At 41.3% G+C, this 18,016-nt stretch overlaps 1 protein-coding gene across 7 annotated transcripts in view; it reads left to right on the top strand.

Annotated features, from left to right (window-relative positions):
• The window catches only part of LOC136858274 (sialin), a 194,168-nt gene that overhangs the window by 15,903 nt on the left and 160,249 nt on the right, over positions 1-18,016 (top strand). Inside the window, exons 1-2 of one of the 7 annotated variants that reach the window (XM_068225473.1) lie at positions 6,692-6,729; positions 9,088-9,209. The exons of 4 other annotated variants lie outside the window; for them this stretch is intronic. Coding sequence is in view for 2 of the 3 variants with exons in the window: in XM_068225472.1 (XP_068081573.1) it covers positions 6,714-6,729 (16 nt within the window). In the remaining variant the exon portion in view is untranslated. Of the gene's footprint in view, positions 1-6,649; positions 6,730-9,087; positions 9,210-18,016 lie in introns of those variants that run through there. 2 more of the 7 variants (XM_068225472.1, XM_068225471.1) reach the window with 2 other exon arrangements.

Genomic DNA, 18,016 nt, shown 5'->3' with positions numbered 1-18,016 from the left:
AAATATACTGTCTCTAAGTTCATATTTTCAACAAGTCAAAGACTTATGCTATAAAGTGATAAAAACATATGCAAACCAGTTTGCTCACTTATGATATAAAGTGGATTTAAATAACAAAAAATTATAAAATACAATAGTCTTGAAACACTATGTGCTTAATTTATTGCACTTCTTAAAACTTGACGTAGTATCGTAGTAGAAATAATTCAATAAAAACTACAGTGTCCCTTTAATGGAGCAATCCTATTGAGGTGGAAATGAGCACTAAGTCCTTTGAGATGTTATCAAGAACAATGTTCCCAGTTCAATGCGGACCTGTAATAACAAGAATGTTATAAACTACCACTTCACCGATGAGGCAAGATATGAAATTGTGTTAGCATGAAACAAGTTTAAGGAAGCAGAGATTGTTATCAGTGATATACTGTGTAGGGGGGATGCTGACTGTAGGGTGATTGGGGGTTTAAATGAGACTATATAATGAGTATGTGGGAAACTGGGAGTGAGCTAATGGGTGAGTAGGAGATAGGGATCTACATTCAAATGGCCTTAACTTGAACCAGAATGGTACATGTAAGTCATGGGTTTTGTTTAGAAGAAATAGGTGGAACAGGAAGTGGTGATGTCAGTATAAGAGGCAGGAAGTCAAGTAAGGATAACATAAAGTAGTTCGCGTTAAGTTGTAGATGTACTTTAAAGAAAGGAACAGAATTAATTGAATATATATTTACCAGATATTTTAACAGGAATTGATTCATGGCTGAGAAGTGATACTATGGACACAGAAATGTTCTCACAGAACTGGAGTGTTTATCATAGAAACAGGTTAGGAACGATAGGAGGGGGAGTATTAATCTTGGTGAAAGAGGAATTTGTAAACTGCAAGAAACTTAAGGATGAGAAACATGAAGTTCTAGGTATAAGATTTATCTCTAAAAATAATAGGCAGCTTAAAGTTTTAGTGGGTACAGACCTGGCACTGATGCTGATGCAGAATTATTTGATGATGATGCTTGCCGTGTAAAGGGGCCTAACATCTAGGTAGTCGGCCCCAAGAATTATTTGATAAGTTAATCAGCTATGTGGGGAACGACACAGAAAGGAACGTTATAGTAGTGGGTAATCTGAATTCACCAAATGTTAACTGAGAAGGGACCCCAAACGACAGAAAGCATGAACAACAAATGGTGAATAGGCTAAGTTAATATAGAAAAGACTGCTGAATCAGAAAGTGACAAAACCAACTAGAGGGAAAAATATTCTTGATGTATTGCTGATAAAATCAAACAAGCTCTATAGAGAAACTGAAGTGAGGGATGGTATAAGTGATCATGAAGCTGTCTTTGTCATAGCTGAAAATGAATTGGATCCAAAGAAATGTAAAAGTAGGACTATTAGGCAACACCATATGGTTGAGGAAAATTTTTAAAAAGCAATTATGATCAATGTAAAATGGTAAACAAAAAATGTAAACAGCCTGTGGGATGAGTTTAAAACAATTGTTGAGGAGTGTGAAAACAGGTAAATACTTTTAAAGGTGGTGAGGAATGATGAGGACCCTTTAAATCATAACAGGGAAATAAAGTGATTAACCTTCCAGTACTAAAATTTGGTCTCTGAGGCTAACTGCTCAATTATTCTGCTATAACTTTGGTGTGCATGCTTATCCCACACTCTGAGCAATGGTATCTTCAAATCAGTCAGTTTACTTATTGCTGCTTGAATGTTAATTGCCCGGCACAAGTTCTTAACAAAAATTTCATTTGGTCTCTCACACCAAAGTTAACATTCGGTTCTTGGTTGGAAATGAATTATGAACATGAACAACAGTACATGCTGCAATTACTGATGAAATCTGAAGAGAGTGATGTTACTGAAGAAGATTTTGAAGATTTTGTGGAAGAAGATCAACTTGAATGTCGTGAAGAAGATTCAGAATTGGAACAGGACGTGGAGGAAAACAGGATGAGAAAGATATTGGTAATGGGTCATCTACACAACAAAATTAACAAGATATTGTTCTGCATTTCATTGGGAAAGACAGTTTCATGAAATGGAAAATGCATATTCCTCCTGAAAATATGAGAACTCACTCATTGAATATCATAACTCATTTGCCTGGGGTGAAAGGACTGGCAAGAAATTAGATTTCTATTGTTGATAAATGGAACTGCTTTTTTCATGCTAGAATTCTAAACATTCTGGTCAATTGTACAAATCTTTCTATAACCCATGAACATTATTACCAAGAATATTGAACTGCAAGACCCACTGACTTAGTGAAAATGAAGGCTTTGTTAGGTCTCTTGTGTTACTTTCTGGTGTATGTAAGACAACTAATGGTACATCAATTGAGATATTTTGTTTCACTTTGTCACTGGAGAGATTTAAGTTTCTTTTGAGGCATATTAGATTTGACCAGTGGCGTATACTGAGGGATACCAAGGCTATCAGTGAAGCCCTAACCTCAAATGAGAATGATGGAAATCTAAAGCACATTATATTGTAAACATCTGACACATTGTTCCATTTGCAAACCTTGAAAACAATGAGAAAAGATGTTGCACGTATTTCTGAGAACAAGGCTTCGGAGACTGATATTGCAGCCTAGACTCTCATCCCTCTCCCCTCGATTCATCTCGAGCGGCTTGCTGCTGTACGCCTACAGGCGCAGGGACCAGGTGGGTGATAGGTGTGCTAGGCTTCGGTCCATCAGACTGCCACTGCTAAGTATCAACCACCCTTTACTCATCGTATATACTTCCTCACCTCATCCTTCTGACTTAATTATATAGATAACAGAGTGCTGGTATTTCACTCCCGTTTACTTCTACATCCTTGTAGGAAGACACTGCAGGCCTGCTGTTATAGGAGTAATATAGTTTTATTTTTATAGGCAGATCTGCTAAAATAAAATGCAATCTTTCAGGTTTAGTGTTCTCTTTTGTTGGTTGGAATCGAACCATTGATCATGGGTCGGACACCACCACTGATCTTCCGAGGAAGATAATTAACCAGTGAATGATAGCTATGATCACTGTAAAATTCAACTTTTTTATTTAATAATATTAATAATAATAATAATAATAATAATAATAATAATAATAATAATAACAATAATAATAATAATAATAATAATAATAATAATAATAATAATAATAATAATAATAATAATAATAATAATAATAATAATAATAATAATAATAATAATAATAATAATAATAATAATAATAATAATAATAATAATAATAATAATAATAATAATAATGCATGGCATCTGTATAGGCTTGGTGGCAACCCATGAAAATCTACAGCCTGTTTCCAGTCATTGGACCGGGTCGGGAATGGAATGAAAGAAGCCCCAATCTAGCGGCGATGATATGAATTGTGCCAGCTGCCGAGGCCTGTCGCACTTCTCTGGGGCAATGATTAATGACTGACAAATGAAATGAAATGATATTGGAGAGTGTTGCTGGAATGGAAGATGACAGGGAAAAATGCAGTACCCAGAGGAAAACCTGTCCCGCCTCCGCTTTGTCCAGCACAAATCTCACATGGAGTGACCGGGATTTGAACCACAGAACCCAGAGTTGAGAGGCTGGTGCGCTGCCATCTCAGCCACGGAGGCAGTTTGGTGGCGACCTAATGAGGATAAAATGAATGGCGAAGATGTCATAAATACCCAGTCCCCAAGCCAGAGGAATTAACAGCATGATGTGGTTGATTCTGAAAATTGAACCGGGGCCATCAGACCAAAGGCAAGCATTCTATCCATTTAGCCACAAAGCTGGACTTCAATTTGCTAAACCTTAGGCTACCATCTCGACTGATCAGATGTTGAGTATTGGCAGTGGCAGAGGCCAGGTCAGTAGCTTGTGAAGCAGCCTTGACAACGCTGCAGGCTTCTCCATTGGCTATTGGCTGCAGCTCAAAACGTGTAAGCCTTGACATTTCCTAAACCAACTATCGAAAAGGGATAACCTAAGTCTACTGGTAGCCCACATCTTGATCCCAGCATATGCCACTGGATTTGACAACAAAGAAACGAGGCTGCACAGACAAGAAACAGATAAATTGGCTGTAATTAGGGATGTATTTGATATTTATGTGGCAGATTGTCAAGCTTGGTAGAAAAACTCGAGGTTTTCAGAAGATTTTTTTTTTTTTTGCTAGGGGCTTTACGTCACACCGACACAGATAGGTCTTATGGCGATGATGGGATAGGAAAGGCCTAGGAGTTGGAAGGAAGCAGCCATGGCCTTAATTAAGGTACAGCCCCAGCATTTGCCTGGTGTGAAAATGGGAAACCACGGAAAACCATCTTCAGGGCTGCTGATAGTGGGATTCGAACCTACTATCTCCCGGATGCAAGCTCACAGCCGCGTGCCTCTACGTGCATGGCCAACTCGCCCGGTATTCAGAAGATGTGGCTTTCACCAGTATATCTAAAGCAAGCCCAATGAATATGGGATTAAAATCTATGCATAGTGTGTGCTAAAATGTTTTATACATCACACCTTGAGGTATATGTTGGTAAACAGCCCGATGGCCCATGTTCTGTAGATAACAGTGCGAAAACAGTAGTTGAAAGACCCTATGCTAATACAGAAAGGAATGTGACCATGGAAAGTTTATTGAAAAACCCTAAATTGACTTTGCTTGGTACCATGAGAAAAAACAAAAGGCAGTTACCCAGTGAATTTGTGGAAGGGAAAACAGACCTGTCAGCTCCAGCATGTTTATGTTCCAGGCCAAGAAAAGACAAAAATATGCTGTTTTTACCCACAATGCATCACAGTGTCAAAGCCAATCCCAACACCAAGATTCCCTATGGGAATCAACATCTATATCATCTGTAATGATCATGTTGTTATTTTATCTGAGTCTATTGAAGGCCTGGAGAAATTACTGAGTGATATGGACACTGTCTTGGAGAAAGAGCACAAGATGAAAATACATAAATCCAAAACAAAAATAACAGAATTTAGTCAAATAAAATCAGGTGTTGCAGAAAATATTAGGTTAAGAAAATAATTCTTAAGGGAGGTAAATAATATTGTTCTTGGATAGTAAAATAACTAACAATATCAGAAGTAATTAAGACATAAAATGCAGATCAGTACAAGCAACGAAGACCAAAAAAAAAAAAAAAAAAATCAACACTTCATATATAGGTACGTATATAGGGAAGAAGTTTTTGAAGACTCTTGCATGGAGCATGGCATTGTATGGAAGTGAAAAATGGATAATAATTAGTGTAGTAAGAAGGAAATAGAAGTTTTTAAGATGTAGTCTTACAGAAGAGTGCTGAAAGTATAATAGATTGTGGTGTCTGGAGAGAATTTGTGCAGGTTTTTCAATTCAACACCCATGGGCAACCAGCATGTCTGTGTGGATGAGGTCCTATCTTAAGATGAAATCTAATGTGGCAATAACACCCAGTCCCCAAACCAGAGGAAATAACTACCAAAAGTAAAAATCATTGACCTGGCCAGGAATCAAACCTGGAACTCCTTGGCGAAAAGCCAGATAATACTGAAAGTGAGATGAGTTGACTGGATTACAAATGAGGAGATACTAAACTGAGTTGTTTGGCAAAATTTGAACAGAAGAAGAAGAAATAGATTGATGGGACACCTCCTGAGACACCCAGGACCTGTTCAGTCAGTTTAGGAGGGAAGTGTAGAGGGTAAGAACTGTACGGTAGACTGGAGCATGGACATGACAAAGAGATTGGAGTAGATGTAGGATACGGTAGTTATATGTAAATGAAAAGGCTAGCACAAAGTAGGGTGGCATGAAGGACTCTATGAAATCAGTTTTTGGAATGATGACCAAAACATCAACAACAATAACAGTTCTCCTTTGTACAATGAAAAAATACATAACAACACTGTATATAAAGTTTTCATCCAAAACCAATTTGTTTACAGTGGTCATATCATTATTGTAGAGTGTTATTAGTTCATTAGTTACTGGTCATACTTCATGGTTAATTTCTTATGACAGTTTACTCCTTGCAAAGTTTTATAAGGCTGTAGAATGAACTACCTTCTAAAAACAAGTATTACTTTAAAATTTAAACATAGAGAACAACAAAGTACACAGGTATGATTCCTGCATTGTAGTAATGAGACACGATTAACACCCTCTTCTTCAGCTCAGGCAGTAACACAAGTTGTGAAAAATTACAGAAAGATAATCAGCCCCTACAAAGGCAGACTGAAGGGCTACTTTCATTGGAAACACAAATTTCAAATTCCAGTGGTCAGCATTAATGTGTATTTTTTCTTAATTTGCCATACTTATACCATAGAAAGGCTTGATTGATTGATGCTTGTTGTTTAAAGGGGCCTAACATCTAAGGTCATCAACCCATCATACAAAGGATGGGGTTTTATCACCATCATTACTCTAACAAAGAAATAGAGTGCTTTGAATTGAAATGTAGTAGGTAAATGACAGACTCAAAAGTCTCTGCAAATGTCAGTCTTTCCTTTATCTTGAAAGTGGATCTGCAGCTTGAAGTTGTCCTACAGAATTAACCTTGAGACTTAGAGCAGGTACGTGACAATGAAAGGGCTTAAAAAAGGATCAAGGTATTTATCATTCTGCATCACTGCTCATGTGTTCATGTGCACCCATAAATTGCTGTAGGGTCAGGTTATTTCTCCTTCAGTAGGCAGTCAGTATTTTGGAGGAGCACAGCTATCATGAAATCATCATCAGGTATGATCACATGTGAAATACCCTATATGGACCTAAAAGAATATTATTTAATGTGTGGTCATATGTATGTGATGATTTAAGCTGTAAATGGATGCTCATTAGCCCTACTCTTACAAAAAAAAAAAAAAAAAATGACAAATTTGTATAACTTGCTCAGTTACTGGAGTAATTTTATCATCTAACAATTTGAGAAAGTTGTCAATTGGAAAAAATAGTGTTAATTTGATTCAGCAGGTTGGCCATACTGGTCATTAAATTTCAAAGTTTGTTCATACTGTTTATGTTTGCCCACTCTTCAATAGTGATTCATTTAAAACCAGTAGTTTAAAGAAAATTTACAAAAGTGAGTTTGGCAAAGCTGTAGAGTCTACCCTGCAATGTTAGTAACACGAGGCAACACTATGTGGCGCATACGAAGTGACTGTCCTTTGTTTAATACTTAGGTTTCCACTAGTAGCGCTGAGGTAAGTAGATGTGAGTAGAATAGCACTGCTGCCAACTGTTGGTTTGATATGCCTATAGTTTTTTTCTCGCCATGTGGACAGTATGCGCCATGGCGATAGAAAAGAGCCTCTCGAAGGGAGTGCGGCCCCAAAGGGGCCACTGTTCTCATGGCAGAGATTGGCCTGGATGTGCGAAGATAGGTTACAACTACTAAATTACTTTTCTCTTGCCGTGTGGACAGTATGTGCTGTGATGATAGGAAAGAGTCTCTCGAAATGAGAGTGGCCCTGAATGGGCCACTGTTCTCATGACAGAGATTGGCCTGGATGTGCAAAAATACGTTAAAACTAATAAATGACCTTTATTTCTTGCTGTAAGCCCTGAGATTAAAGGAGGAATTGAGAAAGTGTAAGGTTACCGTCTGATGCCATGACACTTTCAAACTTCGTGGGCCTCCTTAGTCTTTTTTCTTTTGCAGTGGTTGATAACGTCAGCCAATGCCCGTGATCCCCACTACTTTAGGTTATAAAAGTAAATATACTTCTTTGGGGTGGGTGGGTTGGATCCTGGCAGGCATAATGAACACCTCTCCTCCAGAATCATTTATAGGTAAGAATAGCCGCATTGAAACTAACATATTATGAAATAATCCTTGCAGAGTAGACTGTACATTTCTACCGTGAGTTTACGTAATTATTTCAGAAAATAACATTAAAAAGTGGTCCTTAAATGGTAAAGATTGATTTTGCACATCTTTTATTCCTTCCTATGTATCATGGGTTTGATTCCTGGTTCACTCAGTTGATATTTAATTGAAAGTTTAAATTCGAGAGACCTGTATCTGCAGATATATTAAATAAATGTTGTTCACAACAAAGTTTCAGGAAACTGGCATCTCTTGTAACAAATGCAGTCAAAGGGATGCTAAATGATGACATTAATTTAACACCCCTAACTTCTCATATATTGAATTTTTTTCTATTTGTTTTTTTTAAGTCGCACTGACACAGATAGGTCTTATAGTGACGATGGGATAGGAAAGGCCTAGGAATGGGAAGGAAGCGGCCGTGGCCTTAATTAAGGTACAGCCCCAGCATTTGCCTGGTGTGAAAATGGGAAACCACGGAAAACCATATTCAGGGCTACTGACAGTGGAGTTTGAACTCACTATCTCCCGGATGCGAGCTCACAGCTGCACGCTCCTAACCGCATGGCCAACTCGCCCGGTCATATATTGAATGACCACTTATGACCATAAATTCAATTTTCTTTTAACAAACTTTGAGCGATTTGGTGCATGTTTCATTTTCTGTACAAGTCACCACAATCCCTGTAGGTTATTTATATTGATATGATAACTGCCTCTGAGACTGGTTTTGTTTTGTTTATGATGTCAAACTTGTCTTTGTAAAATACCTGTGGATAATTAGTTATTGTTGTTAGCTGATGCTCTGTGTTTTATTGTTCTTATTGTGATTATGCCATGTTTGTAGAAGGAAGTTATGCAAGGAATGTTGTAATTAATACCTGTATTACATGTATAGGAAAGGAACAAACAAATGTTAAATCAAGTCAGTGAGCAGGAGGGGGGGGAGGGGCTTGTGGGTGTGGATAAGGCAGGAACACATATAATAAGACAAACATAATGACAGGTCAGTGTGGGAAGGGGGAGCAAAGGAAATAGAAGGACAAGGATGGTGGTAAAAGAATAGGAACACAGGACAACACCAAAGGAGAAAAGGATGCCAATGGGATTACAATATAAGTATAGGAAAGGAACAAACAATTGTCAAATCAGGGGTTCATCTTGTGTTCCAATTCTTTTACCACCTGTATTTATTTTAGTCTTATGTTTCTTCCCTTTTCCTGTATGTATCTAACTTCGTTCTTACCCTACACTTATCCCACATGAAGACTGAAGATCTGTCAAGACAGCTCCTCAATGAGTGTTGATGTCCACCCTGCTGATGAAGCTGGGAAGCAGAAATGAGCTTGTTGGGGGCTAAGAAGAGATGAATGTAGAAGAACTGGGATTGGTGAGGGGAGAGTCTTTCTATTTGAATATGTGCAGATTGTTCTTGTCCTTTTGTGTTTCCATGTTTGACCTCATCAGGTATTTATCTTGCTCCCTCCTCGCGCACTGACCTGCCATTATGTTTGTCCTATTATGTGTGTTCCTTTCTTATTCTCTCTCTCTCTGACTTGAACATATTACATGTTATGACAAGGAAACAAAGAGGTATATTTCATAACAAATTATGCTAACGATGCTAGAAGAGTGGCAGTGTTTGCTAACATTAGGTGGGAAGAAAGCATATGAAATACTAAAAATACAATCTATTGTAAGTTATTCATCTTAATAAACAGTTTGGCACCAGACAAGCTGACCGTATGGTTAGGGTTGCGCAGCTGTGAGCTTGCATCTGGGAGATAGTGGGTTCGAATCCCACTGTTGGCAGACCTGAAGATGGTTTCCCATTTTCACACCAGGCTGTACTTTAATTAAGGCCATGGCCACTTCCTTCATACTCCTAGGCCTTCCCTATTCCATCGTCGCCATAAGACCTATCTGTCTTATGTCGGTGCGACATAAAGCAAAAAAAAAAAAAAAAGGCAGTGTTTTAAAAGAATTAATAATAATGTTATTTGCTTTACGTCCCACTAACTACTCTTTTATGGTCTTTGGAGGCGCCGAGGTGCCGGAATTTAGTCCCGCAGGAGTTCTTTTATGTGCCAGTAAATCTACCGACACGAGGCTGACGTATTTGAGCACCTTCAAATACCACCGGACTGAGCCAGGATCGAACCTGCCAAGTTGGGGTCAGAAGGCCAGCGCCTCAACCGTCTGAGCCACTCAGTCTGGCTTTAAAAGAATTAAGAGGAAGGCTAGAGATTGCAAGTTAGGAAATATGTTAGATGAGACTAAAAGACAAGTTTGTTTGTGGTTTATCAAAAGGACTGGTGTTAGATAAAGTCTGCAAAGAAAATCATATGATATCATTAAAAGTCCTACCAGTAATTGAAGTATCTGTGAAGAAAGAGGCTGCTTTCATGACAGCTTCATCAACATATCAAGAGATCGACCACGTTGTTATTGTGAAGTATATCACACCATTCAATACCAGGCAGCTCAATGAGAAAGGCTGAGTTAGTGTAAGTGTTGTGGAGGAAATAATCATAATTTTAATGCAAGTAATTTTAAGAGTTACAGATGCTGTAATCATAACTGCAACCACATTGGTACTTATATCAGGTATTGAATTATTGGGAATTAATTGCGTAGGTGTGCATGATGAACATCAATCAGTATCAAATTTTGTTCAGATGAACTTCTGCAATAATGATGTAATCAGACCTTAGACTGTTAATAACAAACATTTATGTATGGAGCTGGATTCTGGAGCAGGAATTTCAGTCATTCTGAAGATTATTTATAAGGAACAGTTTGGTAATTGTAAAATGTGCTCTTCTAATGTTCATTTAAGAATGCTTGATAACCATATAGTTGTTATGGTTGGGGAAATTGAAGTTACTGTATGTTATAATATTAGTTGACTCTGTAGGTTGATAGTTGTTGAAGAAGGAAATAGGGGATTGTTGGATAGAGAATTGATGGTTGAATATAAATTGCTTCATTGTACTAAGTTGGAAGTCCCTGTTAAATCTGTTATTGTTGATGAAGATCTAGCAAAGTTGATTGATAAATACAGTAGTGGCAATTGGGAGTTGAAAGTGCAAGGGCAAAAAAATAAAATACAACAAACAGTACCCGGGTTTGTGGGATATAGCAGTTGGTGGAGGGGGGATATACGTCAAAACTGAAAGGAAAAAAAGCTACAAAGTGGTAAGCTTTCTGATGCTCTCTGAGCGAATTTCGACAGAGGTAAAGGCTGATATACCAATTTAAGTGTGGTAATAATAGTTTTGTGTGATTTTGATTGAATACTATACAATAAAACTTTTGCCATAGGAACAATATTATACATTTATTACAATTAAATAAAAGTACAGCGTGATTATACAATTAAAATAATTTAATATTTGACCACACACTAAGAAACTAACAAACACTAAAGAGACTTGCAGACTAACGAATGTGTGCGGCAAGTGGGTAAATCATCATGACCTTGGCAAAAATATATACCCTGCTACCCTTCCTTACAGCACCGGCAAAGTGTACACTACGCCATGACATTTTGTGCATATTTCCGCTTAAAATTTTGTTAATGAATAAAGAAAATAAGGAAAGAATCAGCTGATAAGACGACAGGGCTCGTACAAATTGCTTTTTTTTTATAATTCCTAGATTCAGCTGGCTGAAATGGAATAAAAATGTAATATTTTCTCCGCAAAGTAGGGGGCAACTGCCCCCCCCCCCCCCTTCGTCCCACCTAATCACTGCTACTGTGTAAATATGATACCTTATTTAATGAGGAATCGGAGAAATTCTGTTATGAAAATGTTGTTGTTTGAGTTTTTACATACTAACTGCTGCATCCTACACCTGATCTAATCTGCTTGTCATATTCATATCTTGGTCTACCCCTAATGTTCTTACAGCCTACACTGTCCTCAAAAATCAACTGCACAACTCCTGGGTGTCTCAAGATGTGTCCTATCATTCTCTCTTCTTCTGGTTGAATTTTGCCAAATTGATTTTCTCTCACCAATTTGATTCAGTATCTCTTCATTCGTGATTCAATCTATCTATCTCACCTTCAGCATTCTTCTGTAACACCACATTTCAAATGCTTCAATTCTCCTTCTTTCTGAGCTAGTTATCATCCATGTTTCACTTCCATTCAGTGCCACGCTCCAGATGAAAGTCTTCAAAAATATCTGTCTAATTCCTACATCAATGCTCAAAGTGAGCAATTTTTTTTTTTAAAGAAAGGCCTTCCTTACTTGTGCTAGTCTGCATTTTGTGTCCTCCTTACTTCTGCCATTGTTATTTATTTTACTGAAAAGTAACAATATTCATCTGCTTCCTTTAAGACTTTGTTCCCTAATCTAACATTACTTGCATCACCTGACTTTTTTCGACTTCACTCCATTACTTTTGTTTTGGACTGATTTATTTTCATCTTGTACTCCTTACTCAAGACTCCATCCATACCATTCAGCAATTTCTCCAGTTCTTCTGCAGTCTCAGATAAAATAACAATATCATCAGCAAACCTCAGGGTTTTTATTTCCTCTCCTTGGATTCTGATTCCCTTCCCAAATTCCTCTTTGATTTCCTTTACTGCCTGTTCTATATAAACATTGAAAAGGAAGGGGGACAAACTGCAACAGTGTCTCACTCCTTTCTGGATTTCTGCTTCTTTTTCAAAGCCCTCGATCCTTATTACTGCTGACTGATTTTTATACAGATTGTAGATAATCCTTCGTTCTCAGTATTTGATCCCATCACCTTCAGAATCTGAAATAGTCCAATCAACATTATCAAATGCCTTTTCTAGACCTACAGATGCCATGTATGTGAGCTTGTCATTCTTAATTCGATCCTCTAAGATCAGACGTAAAGTCAGTATTGCTTCACGTGTGAAATTGAATTGGGAGAAGATCAATTTGGCTTCAGAAGAAATGTCGGAACATGTGATGTCGACAAGCACTCAATTGTAGTGATAAGATTTTAACTCATTTTACCAAAGGACTTTCAATGGACAAATGTTTGAAGTGTACTTGAGTGAAAAAACTATCTCTTCAGGAACACATGTCATACACTCAGTGTCTACATAGCATAATCTAAGCAGCCTGATTATTTCCTTGTTCCTCCCACCCCTATCTTCCAATTTTTCCTTTTATCTATCTTCTATTTTATAGACCTAATTTCCATTTTCTACTTGTGCATTATTTAAATTAAATTTCTAATGCTGCTTATTTTTATAATCGGAATTGTGGCTTTTACACATCTTTGTGACCCTAACTGCATGATATAGATGTTGATTCCTATAGGGAACATGAAATATTTGTCCTGTATGAGTAAATTTACAATACCAATATAATGGTCTGTTATTGGACATTATAAATTTTCCAGCTAACTCAGTCTTGGTTGCCTGCGTTTCGCCCTCGTGTGCTAAGGTGGGCTCATCAGTTGGTACTTAGCACACCTACCAAGATGCATGGCTAGTGCATACCGTGGAGGCTACTACTAATACTATACGTTTTCATTCCTCCCCTGAAGGGGGAGGCGGGCTTCTTAGACGGTGGCGCCGTCTCTCAGGCCGGGAGATTTGTTACGGTGAAGGAGATATGCGGAGAAGGTGAGGGGGTAGGCGGCCATGGCCTATACTACGAACTGTCCCGGCATTCGCCTTAGTGCAGGAGAATGGAAAACCATGGAAAACCATTCTCAGGACAGCCGACGGGTGGGACCAGGCATGAAGTCCGGCACTGTGTCCCAGGCCCGTCTCCCGAATGCAGAGGCGTAGAGCCACGGTAGAGCCGTGGTCAACTTTCCTCTGCTCGATTGGCTGGTCAGAGTACAGAGCATATGGGACAACAACCCACTCTGCATCTACCGACGCCGTGGAGGCTTTGTTCATTCAAGAACGTTTTCATTCCCCACCCTGAGGGGGTAGGGCGGGCCACCTGAAGGATTACACCCTCCCTCTGGCCGGTAGCGTGGGCAGAGTTGAGGAGATTTGATAGAAGAAGGAGAGGGGAAAGGAGATATGTGATTAAGGAGTGGGGAGAATAGGGGCCTCTTGGCTAAGTTTGTTTTTTTTTTTTTTTTTTTTTTTTTTTTTTACAAATGAGAGATGAGGCTTTATTGAGCAGAGATACAATAGAATATGTTAAATACAGAGCTTTACATGACAGTGTGACGGAAAAGATGGAGGGCTAGGAGATGGTAAAATGAGGAGAAGTTAACAAGAGAAGTGAGGATACGGTGGAAAAGGTCCGGATTAGGTAAGGGAGGCATAAAGTAGTTGGGAGGTGGTGGAGTGGGGAGATGAGGACGAGGAGATTGGGGAGATGGGACGGGCCAGACACGGCTGTGTAGTGTGGGAATATGGTGCGATGGAAGTGGAGAAGAGTGAGAGGGTTCAACCCCATAATAGCGGCCATAGATGTGGATGCCTTGGTCTATAAGGCGCTGGACGTTGGTGTGTGTCGGCAGCTGGAGTCTCACTAGAAATGTGGGACTGTCGGAGTTATAGATGCGGGATGCTCTCTTGACAGGTACTCCGGCCTGGCGAAGGTCATGTGTGATGGCAGCAGGTGCTATGTTGGGGTCCATACTGCACAGAACACAGCTGTAAGTTGAGGTATGATCAGATGGCGGTGGTGGCGAAGATGAACGTGCCGCATTGTCAGGAGGATCGGTAGAAGTTCCCTCGATAGATGGTGGTTGAGACATTTCCTGGCGACGTGTCTGTTCAGGATTGGGAGGGAGAGGAAGAGAGGTCAGGAGAGGAGATGGATGGGACGAGGTGGTAGTAGTAATAGAAGTCATGAGAGAAAGTTGCATAGAAGTAGTGGTGATAATGGGAGTAGTCGTCGTAGCGACAGGTACGGTAGGTGAAATGTTGGGAGAGATAGGAACAGAGATGAAAGTAATTGCGATGGTGTTAGTGGTGCAACAAGAAGACGATGGAAGTGGGGGTGGTGTATATGGTGGAGGCGGGCGAGCAGCGGGCGGTACAGGTTCTTGAGCGTTGATGTGTGCTGGTGTAGATGATACACGATGATGTCTGCGCTGGATAACCACGCTGGTAGCTTGGACGGAATGGCCGGTACTGGCAGAATGGAAATGAAGAAGAATCTCCAGTGCAGGAACAGAGCCGTAATAGAGGCGAGTGACACTGAAGACACCGAGCCGGCGAAGTTCATTAGCAATGTATTCAACCGATAGAGCTGGGTCAACATCACTTACTAGGAGAGTAGACATGGCTGGCTGGGGAAGGCCGTCAACCCAACTTGTAGACATCCGATATGCTAATTGGCTCAGCAAAGAACGAAGTATAGATGTGGCATCCTCTGGCTGATCAAAAATACAGGAAGAGGCAAAGGAGTGATGAACCCTCGTTCCCCCCTCGTGGAGGCTGCTACTACTACTACTAGTACTAAACGTTTTCATTCCTCCCCTGAAGGGGGAGGCGGGCCACTTAGAAGGTGACGCCATCTCTCAGGCTGGGAGATTTGTTACGGTGAGGGAGATGTGCGGAGAAGATGAGGGGGTAGGCGTCTGTGCCTATACTATGAACTGTCCCGGCATTCGCCTTAGTGCAGGAGAATGGAAAACCATGGAAAACCATTCTCAGGACAGCCGACGGGTGGGACCAGGCGTGAAGTCCGACACTGTGCCCCAGCCCATCTCCTGAATGCAGAGGCATAGAGCCACAGGAAAGCTGTGGCCAACTTTCCTCTGCTCGGTTGGCCGGTCAGAGTACAGAGCATATGGGACAACAACCCACTCTGCATCTACCGACCCCACGGAGGCATCATCATCATCATCATCAAGGCAGTTATTTCATTCCCACTCCTCTTGCAAGGAGGGGGCGGGCCATCAGCTCAACTAGGAGCTTTTTGGCTGTAGGGTATAAGGAAAAGAAGTGAAAAAATAAAAGAGGGTGTATGTGCCGTACATACAAGAATTGGAGGGAAAATAATGGACTGGCGCAAAGGCACCGCGACAACACAAAGCACCCCACGCAAGCAGACCCCTACAAACACCAGACTAATAAAGTCGAGAAATTGAATTGCGTATCTCGGACGCACAATACCAAAAAGAGAATTTATTACAGAGAGTTACGTACAGAGTTTACATGTATTGAGCTGGTACAGTTGGCAGGTTCGATATGAAGTTGTAGAAGGAAGGACTGGGGTAGTATTGCAGCATAAGGTAGTATAAGGATGTGGTGATATTTGTGATTGAGGTGGCGAAAAGACAAAAAAAGTCCAATATCGGGAGGGGCGGTAGGACAAAGGTGGGATGTGGAGCAGGAAGATAAACGGTTGACTGGGGCGGGGTGGGTGGCGGGGCTGGCTGCTATGAGGAGGGTAATGAGGAGGGGAGCGTGCGGCATGGGGTGGGGAGCGAGAGTGCTCCACTCTGTAGGTTCGCCTGTGAAGTCGGACGCCGTTGGAGATCAGATAGTGGACGTCGTCATCCGATGAAAGTTGTAGGTGGACCATAAACGTTGAGCCGTTGGCGTTGAATATACGGTATGCTCGACGTGCTGGGACGCCTGCTATTTGAAGTTCGTTCAGTAGGTCCTGTTCGGTGATGGCAGGGTCAACACCACGGAGGACACAGCTCGGAGATGGAAGCTGGCGATGGGCTGTTCCAGTGGCTGCTTGTCTGTGAAAGGCTTGCTGAGCTGTGGTGGTGTGTGGTGGTGGCATCCAGGGAGTTGGCAGGGAGCTGCTGGGGATTAGGGAAGGTGGCAGATAGGGAGGTGGTGGGGATGGACATGATAAGAGAGGGGTAACTAGTAGTGGTATTAAGGGTAGAAGTATACAGGGGAGTATGGGCAGAAGTGGTGAAGGTTGTGGTAGTTACAATAGCAGTGGTGAGTGTGGATGTCATGGAGGTGGGGGGCGCTGAAGACTGGTGGAGTGTGCGAGGTTGACTGACATGAACAGTGGAGATGGGGTTAGGATGAAGGTGCGTTTCCTGTAAGATTTCCTCAGGAGTAGGGACCGATTCATGTAGTCTGCCATAGATTGTCGCACCATTGGATATGAAGTCTGCCATGGCAACTGGATCGTGGAAGTAGGCCAGGATCTGCTGTGAAAGGATTTGATCCTTTTCGGAGCCGGAGAATGCTGTACACTGGGGTGCCGGACTGGCGAAGTTCAAGCTCAATGAATAGTTCTGAGAAAGTGGTATCCACATCCTTGATGAGGCAGGTATACATTGTGAAGGGGGGAGGCGACAGCCAACGAGGCGTCTGCCTATTGATTGTTCTTGGGCCGACTGAGTAGCTGATGGGTGGAGGGTCACCCAGCCGAAAAAATCACGTGGAGTGTGATGAGACGTTGTGGATGCCATGCAGGTTTTTTTTAACGGGGGGCCCCCGTAGCCTGCTCCCCCGCTGTGACCATCAACTCAATCTACATGGCCTCCGACATGCTATTAATTTCTAAGACACCGGGCGAGTTGGCCGTGCGCGTAGAGGCGCGCGGCTGTGAGCTTGCATCCGGGAGATAGTAGGTTCGAATCCCACTATCGGCAGCCCTGAAGATGGTTTTCCGTGGTTTCCCATTTTCACACCAGGCAAATGCTGGGGCTGTACCTTAATTAAGGCCACGGCCGATTCCTTCCAACTCCTAGGCCTTTCCTATCCCATCGTCGCCATAAGACCTATCTGTGTCGGTGCGACGTAAAGCCGCTAGCAAAAAAAAAAAAAAAAAAAATTTCTAAGAAGAAAGATAGCAGGGAAGAGTGGGAAGTGATACAAGGAGTATCTGCCGGTTTCCGAGTTAAACTCGCTACCATGGCAAGAGTTTGTGTTGGCACTGCTGGTGGCTTCAAGCAGCCTATGCAGTGACCTCCACGGGGTCGGTAGATGCACAGTGTGTTGTTGTCCCATATGCTCTGTACTCTGACCGGTCAACCGAACAGAGGAAAGTTGGCCATGTTTTTCCCGTGGCTCTATGCCTCTGCATTCGGGAGACAGGCCTGGGGCACAGTGCCGGACTTCATGCCTGGTCCCACTCATCGGCTGTCCTAAGAATGGTTTTCCATGGTTTTCCATTCTCCTGCATTAAGGCGAATGCTGGGACAGTTCGTAGTATAGGCTACGGCCGCCTACCCCTCACCCTCTCCTCACATCTCCTTCACCGTAACAAATCTTCCGGCCTGAGAGACGGTGTCCCCTTCAGGGGAGGA

The sequence above is a fragment of the Anabrus simplex genome, chromosome 1 (genome assembly GCF_040414725.1).
Source record: "Anabrus simplex isolate iqAnaSimp1 chromosome 1, ASM4041472v1, whole genome shotgun sequence".
NCBI classification, from domain to species: Eukaryota; Metazoa; Arthropoda; class Insecta; order Orthoptera; family Tettigoniidae; genus Anabrus; species Anabrus simplex.
Note: the sequence above shows the minus strand (reverse complement) of the source record. Positions and strands in the feature narration are given on the sequence as shown.